General features: G+C 40.1%; 2 protein-coding genes across 2 annotated transcripts in view; both read right to left on the bottom strand.

Moving 5' to 3' along the window:
• Positions 1 to 1,293: 1,293 nt before the first annotated feature.
• Positions 1,294 to 6,271, bottom strand: LOC129112756 (tubulin beta chain-like). The gene is made up of 5 exons (XM_054624979.1): positions 6,164 to 6,271; positions 5,655 to 5,763; positions 5,341 to 5,349; positions 4,234 to 4,344; positions 1,294 to 2,378 (listed from the first exon to the last, which is right to left on the bottom strand). Exons 1-5 carry the CDS (start codon positions 6,218 to 6,220, stop codon positions 1,294 to 1,296), a joined length of 1,371 nt encoding a protein of 456 aa, XP_054480954.1. The 5' UTR covers positions 6,221 to 6,271.
• Positions 6,272 to 16,746: 10,475 nt separating this feature from the next.
• Positions 16,747 to 22,886, bottom strand: part of LOC129089013 (solute carrier family 22 member 23-like) — a 28,162-nt gene continuing 22,022 nt past the window's right edge. Inside the window, exons 5-9 of the mRNA XM_054596326.1 lie at positions 22,228 to 22,355; positions 20,367 to 20,469; positions 19,382 to 19,617; positions 17,938 to 17,970; positions 16,747 to 16,874 (exon numbers count right to left, since the gene is read on the bottom strand). Coding sequence (XP_054452301.1) covers positions 16,747 to 16,874; positions 17,938 to 17,970; positions 19,382 to 19,617; positions 20,367 to 20,469; positions 22,228 to 22,355 — 628 coding nt within the window. The remainder of the gene's footprint in view (positions 16,875 to 17,937; positions 17,971 to 19,381; positions 19,618 to 20,366; positions 20,470 to 22,227; positions 22,356 to 22,886) is intronic.

The raw sequence follows: 22,886 nt of genomic DNA, 5'->3' as shown, positions 1-22,886 counted from the left end.
GCTGCTGTGTCTGAATGTGTGCATTTCTGACTGAAACATAACATCTTCTGCCTCCATTTATCCATTCGCTACAATATGTTGGATCCATGTTAATGTGTATTTAAAGAATTTAAATTTGTGGAAAAAAATTTGGGAAAGAAATATGAAAAATGTATTTGGTCTAATCAACCAAACATTTCACGACCCCCCTGCAGTACCTCCGCGGACCCCCTAGGGGTCACGGACCCCCTGTTGAAGACCTCTGCCTCCCTGGCTGCTTGTAAGTTTCACAATCCGTCAGCCTATTTGCATAAAAAGGCTATAGATCAAAATTTCACAGTGACTGCCTCACTTTTACAAAATTCAAACCAAACAGACTCTTTTAAGTCAAGCTGTAAATCTTTTGGTTACTCAACTCTATATTGCAAAAAGGTTTCTGATAAGTTGTTGTTTTGTCATCTTAAGGGAACTGCATTAATTAAAAGTACGTTTGTCCTTACACTACAGGATTAGGCTGGGGAATTGTTTATTTTTATAACATCAACAAATCCCATGAAATGCAGTTGTCTGGAATTTATTACTTTCCTATTGAAAATGAAAATCTTGATGAAGAATATATTCTTCAATCACAAAAAATTGCTAGACAATTGCCTAAAACAGCTGTGCTTTTCAGTATGTACTGCACTAGGACTACCAAAGACTCAAAATAGACTACAATGCTCATGTTTATTTTAATGAAGGAGCAATGCAGAAAGTGCAGCTGTGCACTTCAAAGATGTGTTTATTACAGTTTCTGGTCAACAATGGAGGTCTATGTCACATAGCTATGTAAGGCTTTGGCTACACATATAGAGCAAGATAGTACAGGTAGCGTCACTTTTGTGTTGGTTGTCGGTGTTCGTCGGATTTGTTGACAATTAGAAAAATACAGATTATCACCGTGCCTTAACAAAAGGATTTCTCATTCATGCTATATAGAATGAATGTGTGACACCTGTGTAATGACCAAATAAAAACATGACATGAAGTATTGACAGGACTGGATCTTTTATTGTAGACTTGAGACAGTGAACGCATGTTGAAGAAAATTTTACAAAACTGTGTTTAGAACAAGACTGTACTTATTTTTGACACTGGCAAAGCATGACTTGGAAAACCAATTACTCTACTTGCATATCTTTAGGTTGTAACACCCGTCCTGATCTTTGTCAGTATTAGCTATATCTATATGCAAAATAAGCTTAGCTAAACAGCTATGTTTACAACAATGAATGTTTTGAGGGACTGATTCAGTGTCATGTCAGTGTTTTACAATCAGTGGCGAACATCGTGACGGACCTCCTCCTCATCCTCTATTTCATCTTCGTCATATTCGCCCATCTCATCAACTGTGGCATCCTGGTACTGCTGGTACTCAGACACCAGGTCATTCATGTTGCTCTCAGCCTCAGTGAACTCCATTTCATCCATTCCCTCACCTGTGTACCAGTGGAGGAAGGCCTTTCGGCGGAACATGGCCGTGAACTGCTCAGAGATCCTTCTGAACAGCTCCTGGATGGCCGTGCTGTTGCCAATGAAGGTGGCGGACATTTTGAGGCCACGGGGAGGGATGTCACAAACGGCGGTCTTGACATTGTTGGGGATCCATTCAACAAAGTAGCTGCTGTTCTTGTTCTGCACATTCAACATCTGCTCATCCACTTCCTTCATTGACATTCGGCCGCGGAAGATGGCCGCCACGGTGAGGTAGCGTCCATGGCGGGGGTCACAGGCAGCCATCATGTTCTTGGCATCGAACATTTGCTGTGTGAGCTCTGGCACGGAGAGGGCACGATACTGCTGACTGCCCCTGCTTGTGAGGGGCGCAAAGCCCGGCATGAAGAAATGCAAGCGGGGGAAGGGCACCATGTTGACAGCCAGTTTACGGAGGTCAGCGTTGAGTTGGCCAGGGAAGCGGAGACAGGTGGTCACCCCACTCATGGTGGCCGAAACCAGGTGGTTGAGGTCTCCGTAGGTAGGTGTGGTCAGCTTCAGGGTGCGGAAGCAAATATCGTACAGGGCCTCATTGTCAATGCTGAAGGTCTCATCTGTGTTCTCCACTAGCTGGTGGACAGAGAGAGTGGCGTTGTAAGGCTCCACCACAGTGTCTGACACCTTTGGGGAAGGCATGACACTGAAGGTGTTCATGATGCGGTCGGGGTACTCCTCGCGGATCTTGCTGATGAGCAGTGTACCCATTCCTGAACCTGTGCCTCCACCCAGTGAGTGGGTGAGCTGAAAGCCCTGGAGGCAGTCGCAGTTCTCAGACTCTTTCCTCACCACGTCCATTACCGAGTCCACCAGCTCAGCTCCCTCAGTGTAGTGACCCTTGGCCCAGTTATTTCCTGCTCCACTTTGACCTGTATGATACATATATTGTTTAAAGACAAATAATGTTGGACATATAATGGTGCTACTTTCTGCTAAGGCATACTTTACAGGTGAATTGTAACAAATGTCTTCATTGATGGATTGCCATAATATTTTGTACGGACATTCATGGTCCCCAGAGGGTGATCCTAATTAATTTGGTGATCTCATAACTTTCCCTCTAATGCCACCATGAAATTAACATTTGTGGTTTTGAGTGAAATGTCTCAAAAACTTTTCAATAATTTACCATGAATTTTGGTATGTCTATTCATTTCCCCTTTAAGATTATTCCGAATAACTCATAAGGTAAAATTTTCAATTTCCCATCAAGCCCAGCTATACTTTGTATTAAGTGCTTATTATTGTAGGAAATGTTACAATGTTAAAATGCTTAACTAAATGGTGAACATGGTAAACATCTACTAAACATCATCATTGTTATTGATAACATGTTGGAAAGCTGACGTTAGCATTTAGCTCAAAGCTAAATTGAGCTAAATTACTGTAGCTCAACAACTACTGTTCCTAGGAACTGCCTGACAGAGCCGCTATTAAGGCTGTAACAAACTTGCAACCCTAATGTTTTTCTTCTAGTAGTAACTTCCCACTTAAACGTGATTTTTGAGCTATAAACTTATTGACATGACCCTACTTTGGCGAAACACCTCATTGCTGATGTTAATATTGACATTTCTTAATCAATTCATGGTTGAAAATGCTTTAGAACACTATCTACTTTTTCGTAATTCTTGTTTAATTTGTGGCCTGATAAACAGTAAATTCATGAAATGAATTTTCAAAGCTTTCAATAGCTGTCATATTTGTCGAAGCTGCATCAAGGCTTTCATCATCCGTAGGTTCGCACAGTTTCATCTCCCAGCCGCATGCCCATTTTTTCAACACATTGTTACTCCTAACACGTCATATACCAATGCTTGTTGGAAGCCTATGCTTCATACTTTGACCCTGTAGGGTACTCCTATAACATTAGTTTTGGATGCGGCAGGGACAGTGTGTATATTTCTACTCCTTACACACATACTGCGTCTCAAAATAAACTTCTGTGTTTACAGAAAGTTAGGTTTAGGCAACAAAACCACTTAGTTGGGTAAAGAAAAAGGGTGTGGTTGACATTAACTTGACTGACTAGAGACACATCTGACTAAAAACTGACAGATTCCTGGACGAAGGTCCTGTGTTTGTTTGACCCTTCCAGCAAATTTTTCAAAAATATGCATTGGGTGGGCTGTGGCTCAAACATCGGGGTGAAGTTACACTTAAATGAATTATTACTGATTTCTTTATTAAATCATGTATCAGCCATTAATGCAGCCATTTGTTACAACATATTCATGACAACCTTTGTAAAGTTCTCACTGAAATACCTAAAGTTATTTATCAGAAATAAAATCAGAAATTCTGAAAATTAAATATATGTTATTTTTAGTAAATGTACATTAGTTCTTTAGCTCTTTGAAAATCCAGACGTGTAAATGATATCCCTGGTAAACGATTATTCTATAATGGAGAGTCATCCTGTGGTAGAGTTGAATTCTCTTTTGTGAGCAGCACTGCAGCATCATCTCCTTGTAGATTTTTTTTTTTGCTGAGTCACCACGAGAGCTGTCTCAGACTGACTCAGCTGCACATGGACAATGCATCACACTACTGGCACATCGCTGAGAGGCTGCAGAAGCTTCATGCTGGAAATACGCAGTGCTGTCAAGCACTCTCAGGTGAACCTAAGCGCAGCTCTACAGGATATGACAGCAGCTGCTGACACAAAACTTACATTGTATGTGAAGTGGTGAGTGGTGACATTGTGATTTATTGTCCACTCACCAAAGACAAAGTTGTCAGGCCTGAACAGTTGTCCGAATGGGCCAGAGCGTACCGAATCCATGGTTCCTGGCTCCAGGTCGACCAGAATGGCACGAGGGACATATTTGCTGCCTTTGGACGAAAAAAGAGCAGAAGATAGAGGGACAGAGAGGGGTAATGGATGGAAGGGTGGAGTAAGATATCGACAGTCTAAGTGTGCATGGTGTCAGACCATCTGCAGTCAACCACAGACAAAATGTTTTTCAAAATATTTTTTGTTACTGATAAATGGGTTTTATTAGAGCAGTGCTGTTTGCTAATGTAATCTTTTAGGTAAACAGTCCTTTGTTTAAAGGATACTACAGCCGGACCATCAAGCCGGAAATTTAAAGACCAAATGGTGCCTTCTATTGTTTTTTTCTTGCACTTTTCATTGTTCCTCTTTTCTTGTCTGTAACCATTCCTGTAGGCAATCTGCTGCAGCATGCTGCACAGCTTATTTTAGACCAGTGGGGCTTTTAAAAAATTGAGAGCTCTGCAGATTGCATTCAAACAAAGCATTAAACCCACACCTCTTTTTCCCTTATCTTGCCTGGGTAAGTCTTAATGTTGCTTCCCTCTGTAAACATCTGCCATTCTATTCTCTTAGCTTTTAAGGTAGAAATTAATTTATTGGATGCTCAGTCGATACACATTCAGTAGTGACCCATAAGGTGACACTGATGTCAGCATGCAACATGGAAACAAAGGATCAATAATGCTCGCTGCTAGGAAATAGGTTAGTGGTAGACATTAATAGTCCATGCTGTTTAGGCCTATAAGCGACTCCTGCACAGGCATTTCATTTAGGCAAAGTGGATGAGTGATCTCAAACCTGTCTACACATGGATTGGGATCTGCACTGACTTGTCCTTCTCTGACAGCATCAGTTCAAAGATTGAATTGCTAAAAACGGAGCTGCATAATAGCTGAACATCATAGTTTGTTAATGCGTGGCAGCTGTGAGGAATGACAGGCATTGCATTTGGAATGACCTTCAAGATGCCACGGCAATATTATCAGATACTGAAATAAATCAAAGGGACAATGGTCAGGGAAATGGGTCAGTTATACAGAGACTGCAGATACCTGTGCTCCCTATAGAGAGACAGAGAGAGGGAGGGATACAGAGGGGGACAGATAGAGAGAGAAAGAAAGAGAGATATTTTAGCAGATTCACTGTCCTAATTTTTCCCTGCACTCATAGTGGGACCTACTTTTCCCTTGCAGCTAAATTAGTGACATGTGCAAACTGTGGCATTCAAATGAGATCTGCGTAGCTTAAGGTCATGCAAAAACAATGAGCAATGGAAACAAAGCTTAATGTGGTGGTACATTATTGAGATGCAAAACATCTGATTTTAAACAAACCTTAACACTTTTTATTTTTTATTTTATTTTACCTGATGCCTCATTGTAGTAGACATTTATCCTCTCCAGTTGCAGGTCACTGTCACCTTGGTAACTACCGGTGGGATCGATGCCATGCTCATCACTTATCACCTCCCAGAACTAATATGGGACAAACATGATCATATGAGCTTCAGTTGTAGGGCTCGTTAAGCGACATAACACGGTGTGAAAACGAGTTAGGAGCGCGCATCGGGCCTTTTAGTAAGTGCGCATCTGTTTGGGGACAAAATGACACGCAGCAAAGGGGGGCAACGTCACTGCGCAGCCCAGCTGAACCGCACCCTGCAGATATATAAACAATGCAGAATCTATATCAAACTTTAAAAAAAATATATATATAAAAAAAAAAAAAAAAATATGAACATAATTATGCCCAGGAAACGCCAATCTTAATATTAAATTCACTCGAGTCTATAAATTATTTAAAACCATAACAAATGGTATTAAAATCCAGTTACGTGATTTCTCCCCTTCCTAAATTGAGCTATAATAGTCATACCTTCGCCCCAATCTGGTTTCCACACTGTCCAGCCTGCAGATGAACAATTTCCCTCATGGTGTGCTGCGGATGCGGTCAGAGAGCGTTCAGTCTTGAGTTCACCGGCGTCCAGTCTTCGGTCTCTTGCCGTTGTGTTCCTCAAAATCTGCACTGCCTCATTTCTAGGGCGAGTTTTGAGCCGGCGAGATAGATAAACGTGCTGCTGGTCAGATGACGTGACACGCAGCGCAGCATCTCAATACCCCCGTCAGCCAATAGGAACGCGCCAGTTTGATGCAGTGGGCTAGAGGATCATGCTGCATCATCCCCCTGACATCACCCTGTACCGTGCAGGGCCATGTTGCCTTGCTTTGCAGGTGTGACGTTGGGTTTTTTTCTGCCAGGAAATGTCAAACTTTATGAAACTGAAGGCTGCATTTCACATGTGCGGATTTAGTTAAGACTGTGTGAATACAATGTTCAGGAGCAGCTGTAAGATGCCTGTATTAAAAAAAAGGCTGTTGTTTCAGATTTCAGGTTGAAACATTTAATTAGATATTCTTATCCTGACCATAAAACTTGAAAAAACATGAACAACATAGATTTTTATGTTGTGGTATGAAAAATGCAGAGTATGCAACAGCCAGGGGGCCAAGGGGCAAGATGAGCTGTGGGCCTCGGAGTCGGAGAAACCAAACTATTTTTATGCTACTTGACTTGATATATGTCTGTGGTGAAAATTTGATCGACCAGGTTAGCAAATTATCAATTTAAATATAAATTATATTTAAACTGCATTCTCCCATAAGGTCCCTCTATAACACAGGTCCTCAAGTTTGGGTAAAAAGCAGGAGCAACCTTGGGTAGGGCCCTTGCTTTGCAGATAGAGTGGCCTTAGGGAAGGCAGTTTTGACTTGGGTTGGTCCACCATTTTGATACAGAATGAAACGTTACAACGGTTTTCAAATGCATTGTCATGATTTTCTTTTTCAATATGTTTTCCATGTGAATTAATTAAGTCGAGATGGGCATTTTGCACCTTGTATGGTAGCGCTTACCATCAGTGATGAATTAGTGTGAATGGGTGAATGCTGACCACTTTGAGTGGTCGGAAGACTAGGAAGACGCTATACAAATGCAAGTCCATTTAAAATTCATCAGTTCTTACCCTTGACCGTAGTTGAACGTCTCCTCTCTGCGTGCCTCACTCCCACCATTGCGGTGGCTCTAGTCCTCATTAGAGTCCATGTTTGCATCATTGCGTAAACTAATGGAGACGCTCTAGCTCATTTTTCTGCTTGTTCATAGTTTAAACCGTTAGTGAGGTGTCTGTTACATTTCCAGAGACCAGCTGCTTTTTCCTACTGTACCACACGATTGGCCCCCTCACTTCTCACATGAATATGGAGCCCTTTGATTTGTGGACATACATTCATCGTTCCTACAGTTGGTCATTAACTGGAATAATTTAATCCTGGAATAATTCTCTGGTTTATATTACACAACAACATGCCATGTTTGTGGTCATAAACAATAAGTGCGAGCTATGAGGAGGGGTTTGGGTGTGTGCAGATGCCAAAGACAAAAAAAATCAAAAAAATCTATCAAAACAAATTCACATCCACTCATCTTGAATAAGATCTTCTACCGGTAGTGGGATGACATGTTTCATGACTGTTTATTAATAGATTGATAAATACATCTGATAAACTCTCAGATTAGGATGTTCATTTCATGAAAAAGAGCAGGAAATGAATAACATAGTTAGTATATACCATAAGGTTTATTTTCAGACACCTTCAGGCCAGTATAATAAAGTTTTTGTACAGTAGTGCTTCACATGCAATAATAATAATAATTAATAATTAAGCCTGTATTAGTCCCACAATGGGGAAATTACAATTCTCTGCATTCAACCCATCCCGGAGGAGCAGTGGGCTGCTAATAAGCGGAGCAATTGTACAATCTACAATGGTGTAGATTGTAATGATGCCAGCAGCTTTAAAAATGTGTGGCAACACGTAGCGATGGCCGTTCACCCCCATGGGCTCTCTAGTTTACCAAACACAAGTTCTCATCATGTTACAGTTTTATTATAACCACATACATCTGCAACTACCCAGTGCTGTTGTCACTCGTGTGTTGGCAACTGACAGCATATCTGGAGAAAGGTGAGCATAATAGGCTACAAATAAAACATGCAAGCGCGCTAAAGTTACATTATTAATTTACCATGGATTGTCTTAGATTTTTTCGCTTTGGATGGAGATATAAAGTGGTGGACTGGATGGACGTGTCAGCACCAACAGGTATTTCTCCCTGGCTGCTCAAACATTAATCTCTGTTAAGACTGCAGGCAAAACAGGCCCTGATTTGTTTTTGTATATATGTCAATGAGATCTGTTCTTTTCATAACACTGTGAAAAATACAGGATCACATGCACACATAGAATCTGATCTTTTCAATTCTGATTTGGGCCACTTTCATATGTGGTCCTAAATTAGACATAATCTGATTTTTTTCAATGACATTAAACTTTAGACCACTAAAACTAGTTCTCAAAATCTGTTTCAGTGAAGCCATTCATGTCACAACCCCACCACTCCTGGCTCTGACTCAGCAAGCTCACACACCTCCTAACAGAAGTAGCAGCCATTGCTCCACAGAAATCCATAATACATAATGTTGCTCTCTTTCTCAACAAATTGCTGGCTTCCACTGAACATCAACTTATAAATGAAACTGTAAATACTGGCTTCAGTGCCTCCATTTTTACATCCATATAAAAGCTTGCTGGCTGTCACGTCTTTGTTATTCTTATTTTGCACATGCAGTTCAGTTCAGGACTGTGACCAGTTTACACTGATATCTGATATTAGCCATGTTTCAAAAATTATGTGAACAGCAAAAGCCCAAATCAGATCTGAACAATAAATTATATTTGAGCACTTAGGCTTGTAGTGTGAACGTAGCCATTGTTTCTTTGTGGTTTTTTTGTGGATCTATTGAATGACAGCATAGCGTTACCCTGACTCTTTTAGTCCAGGCGGATGATCAGGTCTGAAAACAGCGAATGGACCACATTAGGTTTTGTTTCTATACTTTTCTAGCCCTTTGACTTACAATACCTTCACTTTTTTATGACTTTTTAAAAACATATTAATCTATGGCTTTTTAATGGCTTTTTACGACATACTGTACTAAAACCTTTTATGGGTTTTGTTCTACATACAATACTTTTACTTTTATATGACTTTCAAAAAACTTTTTTCGACTTTCTAAAGTATGACTTTTTATTACCTTTTTCCGACATACTAGACTTTGACTAATCTATGACTTTTTTAAACATGAAAACTAAATCATCATCCAACATTCTATGCCAGAGGTCTTCAACAGGGGGTACTGCAGGGGGTCGTGAAATGTTTGGTTGATTAGACAATGTTCCATATTTTTTCCCCATATTTTTTTCCACAAATTTAAATTCTTTAAATACACATTAACATGAATCCAACATATTGTAGCGAATGGATAAATGGAGGCAGAAGATGTTATCTTTCAGTCAGAAATGCACACATTCAGACACAGCAGCTCTCTCCAGCTGGGCACCGGTTCACTCACAGTGAGACTAGCCTGGACCTGTCCCTCAAAGAGGAGGCCCCGCCCCTATCGCTGCTGAGCCAATCACTAGGCCGCATGTCACATGCTGGCTCTGTCAGGTTCCCTTTGATTGACCGAGAGTCTATTCAGTCCCCAGCTGACTAAGATCCCAGACACAAGGACGCGCGCTGCAATATTATTTGAAAAGAAAATGTAAATGTAAAAAAAAAAATACGACATTTACTTCACCCACGAATCCTTGTGCAATCATTTTTGCAAGATATAAAAAAACTGTCCCCCTACATGTATGTTTAAAAAAACATGAATCTGTCCATTATTTTAATAGTTCAGTATGGTATGCAAGATAACAGGTATGTTTATGCATGGCAGTGGCACTAATAGGCCATCACTCATTTTCGTTTCCACATTTATGTTGAAAATAAAAACGTCAATTTAAATAGCTTGTATGCATGATTATCATGCAATTGACAAACAATGTTGATATTAGCATTGGTATCAGTTGACAAGGTGTGTTTATAAATGGCAGTGGCACAGCCACCCTACTCACTGTACCTCCACATGTTTAAAATAAAAACATGAATATATGAACCTGTGTATTATTTGAATAACTTAGTATTGAATGCACAATAACAAGGTATGTTTATACATGGCGCTCTGCCCAGTTTAATATAAAACACAATTTTATACAATATATATAGTAGGGGGTCCCTGCTCCATCTCTCTATCAGTTTGGGGGTCCTTGGCCTGAAAAACGTTGAAGACCCCTGTTCTATGCAAACATAAATGTATACATTCTTATTTCCAGGGTCTTGTCCAAGGACTGGCAGCTGCAGGAACTGAACTAGCATTTTTCAACATACCATAATATGACCTTTTTTTGACATACCAAACAAATAATTATTATGTCTTTTTTAGGACATACTGTACTATGACTTTTTTCAACATACAATATAACTACTTTTTTATGATTTTTTTCAACATACTATAGTACAACTTTTAAAAGCATACTATACTATGACTTTACTCTACAATGACTTTGTACAACTTTTTATTTTATTTACTGTTAAGACTATTAAGACTTTTAAATGATTTATTCATTACTTTTTAAACACAAAAAACTAATCATAATCCAACATTCTATACAATGAGCTTTTTCTTTCCAGGATCTCGCCTAAGGACTGGAGGTTCTTTAGATAATACCATACTTTAACTTTTCATAACTTGTTTAACATAGTATATATATATGACTTTTTTTAACTAGCTATAGTATACATTTTCTCAACATACTTTACAAGGTTTTATTAAGGTTCTATAAAGAACATTTAGGGGCTCATTCCCTAAAGAACAGTCATTGAAGGTTCTATAGATAACCTTTAGGGAACGTTCCCTGAATGTTCTTTAGATAACCTCTGGGGAACGTTCCCTGAATGTTCTTTAGATAACCTCTGGGGAACATTGCCTTAACGTTCCCTGAAGGTTCTTTAGATAACCTCTGGGGAACATTGCCTGAACGTTTTTTAGATGACCTCCAGGGAACTTTCCCTGAAGGTTCTTCAGATAACCTCTAGGGAACGTTCCCTGCAGGTTCTTTGGATAACCTCTAGGAAACGTTCCCTGCAGGGGAATAAAATCCATGAAATATTATTATATAAAATAAAGCACTGACCATCATGATCCATAGTTGATCAATAAATAGTGGTTTATTTTAACAACAGGTATGGCTTATATACAAGTGCATTTATGTCTGTTAAAACAAAAAACAAAATGAAACCAAACAATCAGAAATTATAAATGTTACAATCCATGGTTTTTACATTCATTCAAAATTCCCATCAGGAGATTCTGAGTCGCACGGTTGAGAGAAGCAAAACCTGAACTGTGTACACTGGGGACTTCATGTCTTTCACCTAAAATGATTCATCAGTCCATGTTATGATCTATGATCCTTCATCTTAGCGACACTGGGCGTTTCCACACATTAACTATTTACAAAGGCATAACCCATTCTTCTTTTTTTGCTTTTCCAGCGGGGCGATTACTGTCTCCTAGTCCACCATATCGCTGGTGCCAACGTTGCTTTCGATTGCTTTTACTGATTTTTACCTTAATTTTACTCCAAGAAAATTCTTCCATCAGCACCGTGAAATAGCTGCATGGGAGTTGTGAAAATGGAAGCAACTGATCTTAGCGAAGACACTGGTCTGTGCTGTGTCAATGTCTTTACACTGGTGTTGCATGGGGTATTGGCAATACACAGATTCATTTCTGCAATACACACACTGAGACACAGAGACGAACACTCACAGACAACGAGGACTTGGAGTAATGTAATGACCACTGCAGTCAACCCACACTTTACTGCAGACGTCAAGAATTCATGATGAAAACAAGGGTCAACACCCTCTTTCACAGAGTAGATTACACGTGGGTCTATTGCAAAGGTGAATTTGTTATTTGTATTTCTGTATTCAAAATGCCACTCCATTTCCCTTTTTTTTTTTTTTTTTTTTAACTGACAAGAAGCAGAGCTCCACCAAATTTGACATCACATGATTTCAGGGCATTGTGCTTTGAGGCTTAGCAGCATGGTATGTTAGGTTTTAAAAGTTCATGTGAATCTTTCACTAAATGGAAGTTTGTTGACTTGATGATCTATTAAAAGATCAATTGAAAAAATTAGCTTCCATTTGTTGCTTCAAGCTGCATTTGTGGAAAATAAAATAAAAAAGACTTAGATTTGACTTAGATGAAAGCAAAAGAGGATATTGGTGGGTAAAGTACCTCTAGGGTTCTTCATAAGTGTACCACAAGATTATGTAAATAACACAAGTCATGTACTCCTGAATGACACCTTAATAGATCACGAAAACTCCCTGGATAAATGTTCTTGAGTGTTTTATCACATTTGAAATGACTAGACATCATTCAGTTGGCTCTAAAGTTTTGCAGTAAAGTGTAATTATTATTATTATTATTATTATTGTTATTGTAAACAGTGATCTATCCATAATCATACTCTGACAAATTTTAAAACCTCAAAAGCATGAAGTGTGTAGCTAGAACTGTCAAGTTACACACAAGTCAAGTATAATGCTATCCACAGCGGGACAGAGTTTGCCATGTTAATATTATTAGGTTTATCTACCTATAAATAAAGATTTGACCTGCATTGAATAATTTTGCATTTAAAAAAAAAAGTAAACTTAGTTGTGCATGTGAATATATGAACACATTGACATACATTAACTATGTAAATGCCTGATCATGATTTGGAAATCACACTGATAGTTAGCGTTGCTATGACAGTCGGCAATCACGTCAAACATTTTGTCATCTGTCAGTTTTATTTCAAAAATAGCTTTTGTGTCTTTTTAAGGTTTGCTTTTAAGGTTTGTTTTGCTGACACGTTAATTATTTTCATGCTTTATCCAAACTGCAAAGAATAAGGTGGCACTACAATGATGCACCACAAATACTGTAAGAATGTAGTATAGCTTTGTACAATAAGGGCACGCCTTGGGAGATTATTCAAAATAATACTTTGAATTAAAATAAAAACTGAATCAAGCTCAACAACTAATTATGCATTTACTTACAATATCACATATACAAATAAAAGCATTTGCATCCCCTAAATTCCATCACGATTGGAAAAATAAAAGTTTCTTCAGGCCGACAAAATATGGGTCACTCTTTTCTCTAATATCGCTGTTCATACAATGAACCACAGGTTGATGAAAGCTGTTTCTCAATCTCAATCTCATCTCTAAATTCTAATTTATCAAATAATGATATAGCTTTCAGTCTTTTATTAATTTGATAAACAATGATCTTCTTTTATATTTTCAGAACTTTGAGAAAGGGTTCATCTGATTCATTTAATCCACATACAGTCTATGGCAGGGGACTGCACTTAAAAGTATTACCCCAAGCAGGCAAATACTGTATTTATACTAATCTTTTGGCACTATGTCTACATTTAATTTTGGTCAGAGTAGTTTTTGGCGTTTTATTCGTAAAAATCCCTCCAATTTCAATTTTACCTCTGTAACTGCAAAAAAAACATTCAGATTTTTTTGTCCATACAAGTAAGGCAATATTTTTATACAAATATGTTAGACGGACATTTCATTTCAGCAAAAGTACCAGTGATTTTTTTTTTGTTTTGTTTGTTTGTTTTTAGCATCATTGTATGTCTAACCAGTCCTCTTAGTGATTGTGGTTGTGGTTGTAAGACTCTTGAAAATGACTGACAGTGATTTTCCATTAATTTACATTAAAGTAGTTTGAAGGCTGGTGATTTCCAGTGACATTCAAAAAAGAGTGGAGGATACTGCCACATTGTCACAAAACAGCCTCTGGCACTCTCTCACTTGCGTGGTCTCATTTATTGGCTAAATACAGGAAGAGTGGGGGGGGGGACATTGAGAAACATATGGTATCTCTGTAAGACATGTCTACTCAACTCCAGGTGGGGACAATCTTCAGTAAGTGCCCTCAGTCGAAGTAGGACAGTTTGTGCCCCCTTCCTTGCCCCCTTCTTGGTTATTTATGTGGCATAAATGGGCTGCTTCCTCATGCAACCATAAAGCTTCTTCTCCTAGCTGCAACTCTGGATCATAACGATGCCACGCCATTGACAGTGTTGTTTTCTGTGATGGCACTGTCCCTGATTGAGAGGACACCAGAGTCTATGGGGGAGGAGACAGTGCAGTCCATTAGCGAGGAGGGAGTTGCTTCTGTAGAGCCTGAATCCGTGGTGGAAGTTGGTGCTGAATCTATGGCAAGGGAAGCAGCTGATTCCTGTGTGGGCTCAACAGTCAGAGTGGTAGATTCTGGAGTGGAGGTGGGCACAATGTCTGTGACTGGGAGAGTGGTAGGATTAAGTGCAGGTATGTTGACAGTATCTATGTCGGGGGGAGTGGAAGAGGCCTCTGAGGACGCATGGCCTGAGTCAACGGGTGGAGGAGGAGTGGGTGAAGGGGGAACAGTGACTGGGCTGGGGGGAATAGGGGAAGGAGGAGCTATATCGTTAACACAGGGCGAGGAAGGGTCCATTTGTGGCGGTTGAGGCTCTATGACAGGAGGTATGGGGGAGTCTCTAGTGGGAGGAGTAGGTGTAGATTCGTCTACTATTTCTAACTGGGTGGGGCTGTCCGAGTGTACGCTAATGGAGGGTGGTGGATCAGTGGAAATGTTGTCATCAGTCATGGGAACAGGAGAGGGGCTTGGGGATGGAGGGAGGCTGTCATGCACAGATGGAGTAGGGGAGTCTGCTAAAGTGGTATTTGTGACCTCTGGCAAAGGCGGGTCGAATTTCAGGGCAATATCGTCGATATCGTTTCCTTCCAGGTTGGGGGATTCTAACGTGGAGCTAGGCGGGGGTTCGATGATGGGTGTGGTGCAGATCAATAAGGAGGCAGGCACAGTTTGAGGGATGGGGGAGTGGAGCGGTCTAATGAGGGGGAAGGGGAAGCGGCTGACTCTTCAATAGTGGAAGGACCAACGTCATTCATCTCAGGAACGGCAGAATCCGCAAGTGGATCAGCAGAATCCAGGACTATTGCTGGACGTTCATCGGCACCCAAAAGTGGGTCAGTGATGCATGGGAGTTTGTGTAGAGGAGTGGAAGACAGCAGGTGCTCCTTACTGACATGTATGGCGCCACCTTTACCCAGGGCTGTGATGGGGGTTGTGGACAGAGATGAAACTGAGTGGCCGTTGGGGTCTTTTGGCTGAGGCTTGCCAGGGCGCACCTCCATGAACATGGGAGCGGACACATCCCCGACAGACGGAGCAGTCAAATCAACAGCCGACGAGGCGGTGGAGTCCATGGTGGACACCGCGGTGGCGGCTGCTTGATGGAGCGGCGTGTCATGCACCCTGGTGTAGTCCCTGCTGCTCTCAGACTGAGGCAGCAAGTGGCGTTGTTCTCCAGGTTTCCTCGGTGGAAGGAGAGGCTGACGGGTGTAGCTCTCGCCATCAGCAAGGGTCTCGGGGAGGGGCTGATAGCGCGTCTCTGGCAGCAGGAGTATGCAAATGATGCAGATGAGGGTGCAGCAGGCAAAGATAATGTGATGGAGGAAATAGCCCTTCTGATTGTGGAGCTCCATGATGGGTGCAGTCAGCATGCCGAAGCCAGCGCTGGCTAGGACCAGGCCCAGCCCACCACCCCTGTGATGAGATGGAAAAATGTTATCACATGGTAGGATTTATGATCACACATATCTAAAAACCTCAGAAACATTGTATAAGCCACCTAAATGGGAAGAACGTTGACGACAATTAAAGTAAATCATTATCTACGGAACTGTAACCTAATACATTTACATAAAAGTGAGGATCTTTTTTTCCTTCCTTCTTCTGTTGACACATCAATGCCATTTTAGTAAACAGCAGCAGAGAGAGCTGCAGTACCACCAAACGCCCTCTTCCACATGCAGTGCCTTTCCTCTTCTGAAACTGCCTAACTTCACCACCAGAGGTCGCCTGTGGAGCACCGTCAGCAAAACACCCCTTACATAACCCCAGATAATGAACATCCAGTGCTGTGTCATATATCCTCAAAGGGGATGGCTAATTTGTACAAGATGTGGATTACATTTGAGCCTGAACCGTGAGAGTGTGTTCGATGATTTCATATCCTCCTTTAACAGGAGGTGGAGCAGCTAATCCATCTGCAGGAACATGTGATGTTATGGACACCAGCCACTGTGTGAACTGAATTATAAACTAATCAGGATATTAAAATAGGCGTAGAACGTACACTTAAAATTTCTACTACACTTGTCAACCCGATGGATTAACAATGCACAAATAAGAGCAAACATGAACCCACTGTGGAATAATCACCTACCTGTTTAATGACAAACAATATCCTATACATTAAAAAAATACAGTTGTTTTACTCCTCAAGAGTAAAAGCATATTTTCCACATTTCGTCATCCACCTCTAAATAGTACAAGTCCCTGTGTTTCAGTGGGCCTACCTGATCACAGTGGGTGTGATCTCAGCACAGAAGAAGATGCTCAGGTTGCTGACTGCGTGGGAGGAGAACATGCCGATGATGGAGAAGGCGATGGAGAAGTTCTTATTCAGCGTACTTGAGTTCTCTGCAGACAAAGCAGGAAACACACGCGTATGGCAATTTATACCCAGTACCCTGTGTAATCTGTTAAAGGTGTAAGTAAATAAGGTGCTTTTACATTTGAAAAAAAGACAACATAAAGTATTTTCCAATATTAAAGTAAATTAGTCTGTGTTTAAAAGACGATACTGAAGTATTTCAACATTATGTCGAATTGTGAAAATTGAGGATATTTGCAAGCAAAGAAAGGCGATTATAATTATCATTTATTTTTATTAGCAACCTAGTTGTGACATTTAACCACTACCAAACATTTCATTAGTACCCTACTGTGTAGCCCCTTTGGTGTGTTTCACTTAGATGTAATTTGGTAGGTATATGTATTATGTTGAGAAGTAAAAAGAAAGCTTCTTAAGTTAAACCATTCATTAAGAATTGTATGTTTTTTTAATTATTTCTTTGCTTCCTACAACAAACTGTATGACATCAGTTAAAGAGAACATTCAAACACCTGATTTACTAAAACTGACCACAGCATTTTAGAATGTATCATTACAAAGATTTTCAAACAGTGCATTTAGAAAACCTAGAGAAAAGGTGTCAATAAAATGTTACGGCTTCCCCAATGCTTAGGTTTATTTTGATGAGTTATTGAGGAATTGGCTTGCATACAAAGACCGCATTTAGACGAAAGATGGTTTGAGACATGTTGAAGATGGCATAAAGAGGATCAGTGGAGACTGCTTTGTGATCAGCTCTTGCATACCACAAAGGGGTTTAGTGAGGAGAGAATAAAGAGATTGATTAACAGAGGGTAACAGTGAAGGAAGGCTTGATGTGAGATACACAGCTCTATTACAGAGAGGCTCACCCTCTTCAACACAAAGGGGATAAATAAGTGAAAAGCTAGCCATAATTACATCTTGGACTTCATTACGTGTCTCTGCAGGGCTTGTATGCAGCACATTCTCTAAAACCTCATCACGATAATGCAGCAACCTAAGTGATGAGGGGATTGAATCCACACTTTGAAAGAATGCAAAGCTGAAAAAAATTGTAGAAGAATATAAATGAAGAGATTCTCCTACCTATATTCAGATGGCCACTGTACTTGCCCAGCACTAGAGGAGAATGAGAGAGATTAACAGATATGTATCAGCGAGAGGCACAAAGCAGAGCAATCATAAAATGTGGGTCAAACATTAAAAACAGAAACATTCAAACATGTTGAGCAAAGCTTGTCCACTTGCAATGTTACAACACAAACAGTTCAAAGGAGAACATGACACAAGAGCATAACCTTGATGTGTTGACTCGGGTTAAACATTAAGGCTCACTCATTTGTAACTGAATAAACGGACTTGTGCATGGTTTTGATCACCTGGAGCAATTTTTGGATACACATTGACAAAATTGTTTGTAATCATGTTTGACTACTCCATTAGAGCCAACTACAGAAAACCAAGCTCTTGTATAGGGCACCCACCACACTGACAGTCAGTATTTACAGCATGTGTATAGGAGACAAAAGCAAGACAGTTGACAACAAAATTATGAAATTAAAATGAATATTTTTACCCACTCAACATACATTGGTAAACAGAAAATGTGATATAAAAGAGTGTCATATTGTTATTTAATGCAACGAATGGTTTTCCACTGGACAAACGTGTTTACATATGTGGAATACATTTGCAATAACTTATTCCATTCATTTTTAATTTACTTTTTTTTTAATTTACATTTTGCTGGATGTGATGCAATATGATAATATCATCATAAAATGATTGCAATGAAAGTCAATTACCAATACTAATGAATTATATCCGCTATGATGGAGGCTCTGACATAAGCTTATTCAAAACTTTATACCAAAAAAATGTAGCTATTCATTTTTCAAATTTATGTTTTAATTACATTTTTTAGACAATTCAAGTATTTTCAATACTTTCCAACTTCCCTAGATATATGATATATACATTTATAAAAATGTGTCACATTATTGTTTCATTTAACAAAAAAGTTTTAAGAATCCCTTTAATGTTGGGGATTTTTTTCTGCCATGAATGAACAAACATTTGGGGCCCTAGTGAGCATTTCAAGCAGCAGGACTCATATGTGGACCCAAAACATCAGAGCCCACGAAGGAAGGTGCAAACAAATGAAAAACTGTGGCTCATTGATATTTCTTTTATAGTTTTTAGACAACAATGGAGCTCTATGGCACAGCGGACTGAGATATATGTGGCTTTGGGTACACAGACAGTATTTGATAGTAGGATCAGTTCATTGTTTGTTTTGCTCTCTTTGTGGGATTTGTTGGCAATAAGAATAATAAAGACTAGAACCAGCCTTATAGTTTTACTCTTCCTCAAAGGCTAATGTAACCAAGAACCCTAAAAATGTATGTCATATTATTTAAAGCCTGCAAATGAGTTCATGTCAAAGACGCTTCAGATACTTAAAGTCAACAAACATCATTATTGTGGTATCATTATAGATTGAAATGTGTTCATCATTCCTCATACTCACAATTGAGCAGGCCCAGCTGCAGCAGCGATGCCAGGGCAGTGACGATCATAAACATGAGAAGGCCACCCCTCCGGCCCATCAGGCCCACCGCCGGGCAAAGCGCCATGCAGGACGCCACCGCAATGCCCGCCATGGTGTAATAATCTGCATAGAAGTTATGGAACATGGTCGTCTCCTGAGCCTCGGGGTCCATCATGCTGCGAGCAAAGCAGTGGTGGATCCCATAGCCTGTTAGCCTGGGGAAGCAACATACACAGGGCTTAGTTAGGGGATACTAGGAGCGACAGTTTACAGTAGGACAGAAATAAATGAATGATGAAAAGAAGGGAAAAGAGGGGATAGATACAGGGAAAATAGATCCAAGTAAATCTAAAAGATGAAGAGGTTGGGAGGAGACGGAAGAGGAAGAGGGATAATTCAAGGTTTATCACATTTTCTTTCATCTCAATTTATCTCAACGAAACTGCCCACATGTAAACACGGACTTACTGACACACAAGCACCACCACACACCCTCTCTCCTGTTGTCTAATGTTTCATAAGGACACAGCTCATTTAAAATTTATGCTGACTTGGGGAGTTCGGGATATCGTGCTCTGAAGCAGAGCTAAAGCTGGGTCAGCCCAGCTAGAGATGAGGTCTCAGATGGAGAAGAGAGGAGAGGAGAGGAGAGGAGGGATCCCACCGGAGATGAGAAGAGAGAGCAGCACAAATATGGAAAGGGCAAAAGCATTGAGGACTACTGATCAATGCCGTATCGAGCCTCCAGGTTAATCCAGTGCCTATCCGACTGCACAAAATGTCTGACTGGCATTGCCTCGCCCTACACAGATATACAAGCACACACATGCATTCCTCTTTCTTTCTCTCACACTCTCTCTCGCTGTATCTCTCTCTGATTTCAGATCCTCCAACACACATAAGCACCTTGACAAATACATGTTCAAACCGTTTCTAAGTACCACAATGAAAGACAAACACTTACGAGTTGACGCAGAGCACAACAATATTCTTCCACAGGTTTCTCGTCCCGACCATTTTCACGATGCACGTCTTCTTGGGTTTCTTTTGAAGAGCTCTCTGCAGTTCTGGAAACAAGCAAACAAGTTGTTCTTAGAGCCTTATACAATATCTGACTTTTGGGCATAAATGTTATTTTAAGTTATTGCAAAAGATGGTCGTTTTAAATAGTCTTAAGTGCAACAGTCTGCCTACATTTAAGCTTAGTTTTTCTTGGACAATCCATATAATTATTTCTGTAAACCAAAACAAGGTTTTTTTCCCACAACACATATCTTACACATGTATTTAGAACATGAAGTATAAAGTATCAATGTACTCTGATATCTGTTTGCATTTGGGCCAACACTAATTCCAATATATCTGAGCCAATATTATCTGCCTGTTACTATATCCATCAGGCTTTAATTATTATCATCATGTCAAAGTGAGTTTTCAGGTCAAAGAAAAGGTTCATCAGCAGTCTGGTTTCTCTAAAGGGTCAAACAAGGGCGCCCCCGATTCATTGCAACCACAGAAACTTCCACATGTATTTTTAATGAGCACGTTTCAACCCACGCGACTATTCTCCCGCTGCTTTGTGAGACAGGTATGACAATGCTCAGCTGAACAGGAACAGTTTGTGAGAGGGCAACACCCCTAACCCGCAGGTGATCTGTGACATGGCAGTGTAACAGTGGATGTTTTCATATCAGACTCGCAGGTTGCCAGGGAAACACGCCTCTGCTGTGCAGTGCTGTACGCCTATGTCGACTCAGGCATGCGACAGCATTCCACACCAACGCTTCAAGGTTATCTCGGGCTTTACCACTCAGACTTTCCACTGATCCCCTGGCCAGGCTACAAAACTCTGAGTAAGACCATCCATACTAAGATCTAGACGCAAATCCTTCTGCTCACTTTCCAAAGATGATGTAATCAGTATAGTTACACATGCATCTGCAGCCGACGTGTCTGAATGCTTGAAATAGTTGCTCAACTGCTCCACTATTGCGGCAGTTAATATATTCAGTGCTCAACATTGTATTTAGTGCTATAACTATATAGCAGTTAAAAGTGGGAAATATTACTTTAAGGGATAGGGATAGCAGGATACTATAAAAACAACAGTGGATAATGTAATATCAATGGCAACATACTTGTATCAATGCTGCATCAGCACACAGTCTCAGAGTTAAAAAAGAAAAGTGCAGTCAATTTCGCACTGAGTGGTTCCTCTTTGAACATATTCCCAGCAGTGGCACATTTTTTCTAAATGGATGGATAAATACAGTACTGTGAGCAACAGTAGGACAAAAATGGAAAAGTATACCACATCAAACATTGCCGTTAAAGGTTAATACAAATGTAATCTGTTGGACATTCAACAAACAACATAGGTCGCTCAGCTCTTTGCCTCTGGAGTGTACAAACACAGTTAACTCGGGGTCAAAGTGCATGACCAGCGTCCATCTGCCATCTGTACACCATTGCTTCCATCAACCCAGGCTATAATGAAATAAATGAACATTCTAGAGTGTCTTAATGTAATGTTGAACGCTGACTACTACCTATGAAGTGGTCTGTTACTATGGTAACGCAACAGGGAGCAGGGATATAACCTTGTCAATCTGTCTTATTTAGAAAAGCACAGCTGGGGATACTACCACACACCAACTGCTCTTTAAAAAGAGAAAAAAAAAGGTTGGAAGATGACACTTCAGAAAATATATAAAAGACACAATGATACTAAAAGCTATTGATATGACATACTGTAATCACAACATCAAAATATAAAGAGCAGTCTTTTGATGCAAACTTTTTCAAAATGCCAATGTATTTATTACCTGTGAGGATGTTATCGGTGTCGAGCTCCATGTTCACTCGATTTTTCTTTGCTATGTGTCCCATGATCCATTTGGAGCGGCAGTACTGCTGAGTTGCCAGCAGCCAACGCAGTGACTCAGGAAAGATCCTGTCAGAAAGACGGGGGATGTCCTTGTTAATAAAATGAAATGAATCCAGCTTCCAAAAGGCTGACAGAAATCTCTATAAATCAGGGTTAGTAGGTGTCAAATCTTGTTTTTTGTTAGCCACTGTGCCATTTTAACACATTTCAAATTAAATACAGAAAAGAAAACTGTAATGCTAAACTATTATCCTGAACAGGAAATCCACCTTCAAGCGCAAACACTCGCATACCATATACAGGTTGCAAAAATAACCAGATTTCTTTACAGTGTAATACACACACAGCTGCCAGCTATTGTTGCAACCGTCCCTGCTTTGATTTGTTATGCTTGATTATCTGGTAGTTGAAATGAGTTATGTGGCAGCAGTGCACATGTTCCTGTGAGCGATGAGGTTTCTTCTTGCAGATGTATGTTGATTTGAAGATGATTTACCTCAGTTGGTTGCATTTCTATGGAACATATGTCCACAAGAGTAAGAGAGCAGGATTAATGATCTTGCACTGACGGATGTGTATTTTCCCAAATCATTAAAC

The sequence above is a fragment of the Anoplopoma fimbria genome, chromosome 3 (assembly GCF_027596085.1).
Source record: "Anoplopoma fimbria isolate UVic2021 breed Golden Eagle Sablefish chromosome 3, Afim_UVic_2022, whole genome shotgun sequence".
Classification (NCBI taxonomy): Eukaryota; Metazoa; Chordata; class Actinopteri; order Perciformes; family Anoplopomatidae; genus Anoplopoma; species Anoplopoma fimbria.
Note: the sequence above shows the minus strand (reverse complement) of the source record. Positions and strands in the feature narration are given on the sequence as shown.

Excerpts from the sequence above, each read along its gene's own strand:
- LOC129112756 (XM_054624979.1), bottom strand. The coding sequence starts at position 6,220 with ATGAGGGAAATTGTTCATCTGCAGGCTGGACAGTGTGGAAACCAGATT. Across the intron at positions 5,764-6,163 it reads GAAACCAGATTGGGGCGAAG|TTCTGGGAGGTGATAAGTGA; the intron begins GTATGACTATTA and ends GTCCCATATTAG. Across the intron at positions 2,379-4,233 it reads GCCTGACAACTTTGTCTTTG|GTCAAAGTGGAGCAGGAAAT; the intron begins GTGAGTGGACAA and ends TGTATCATACAG.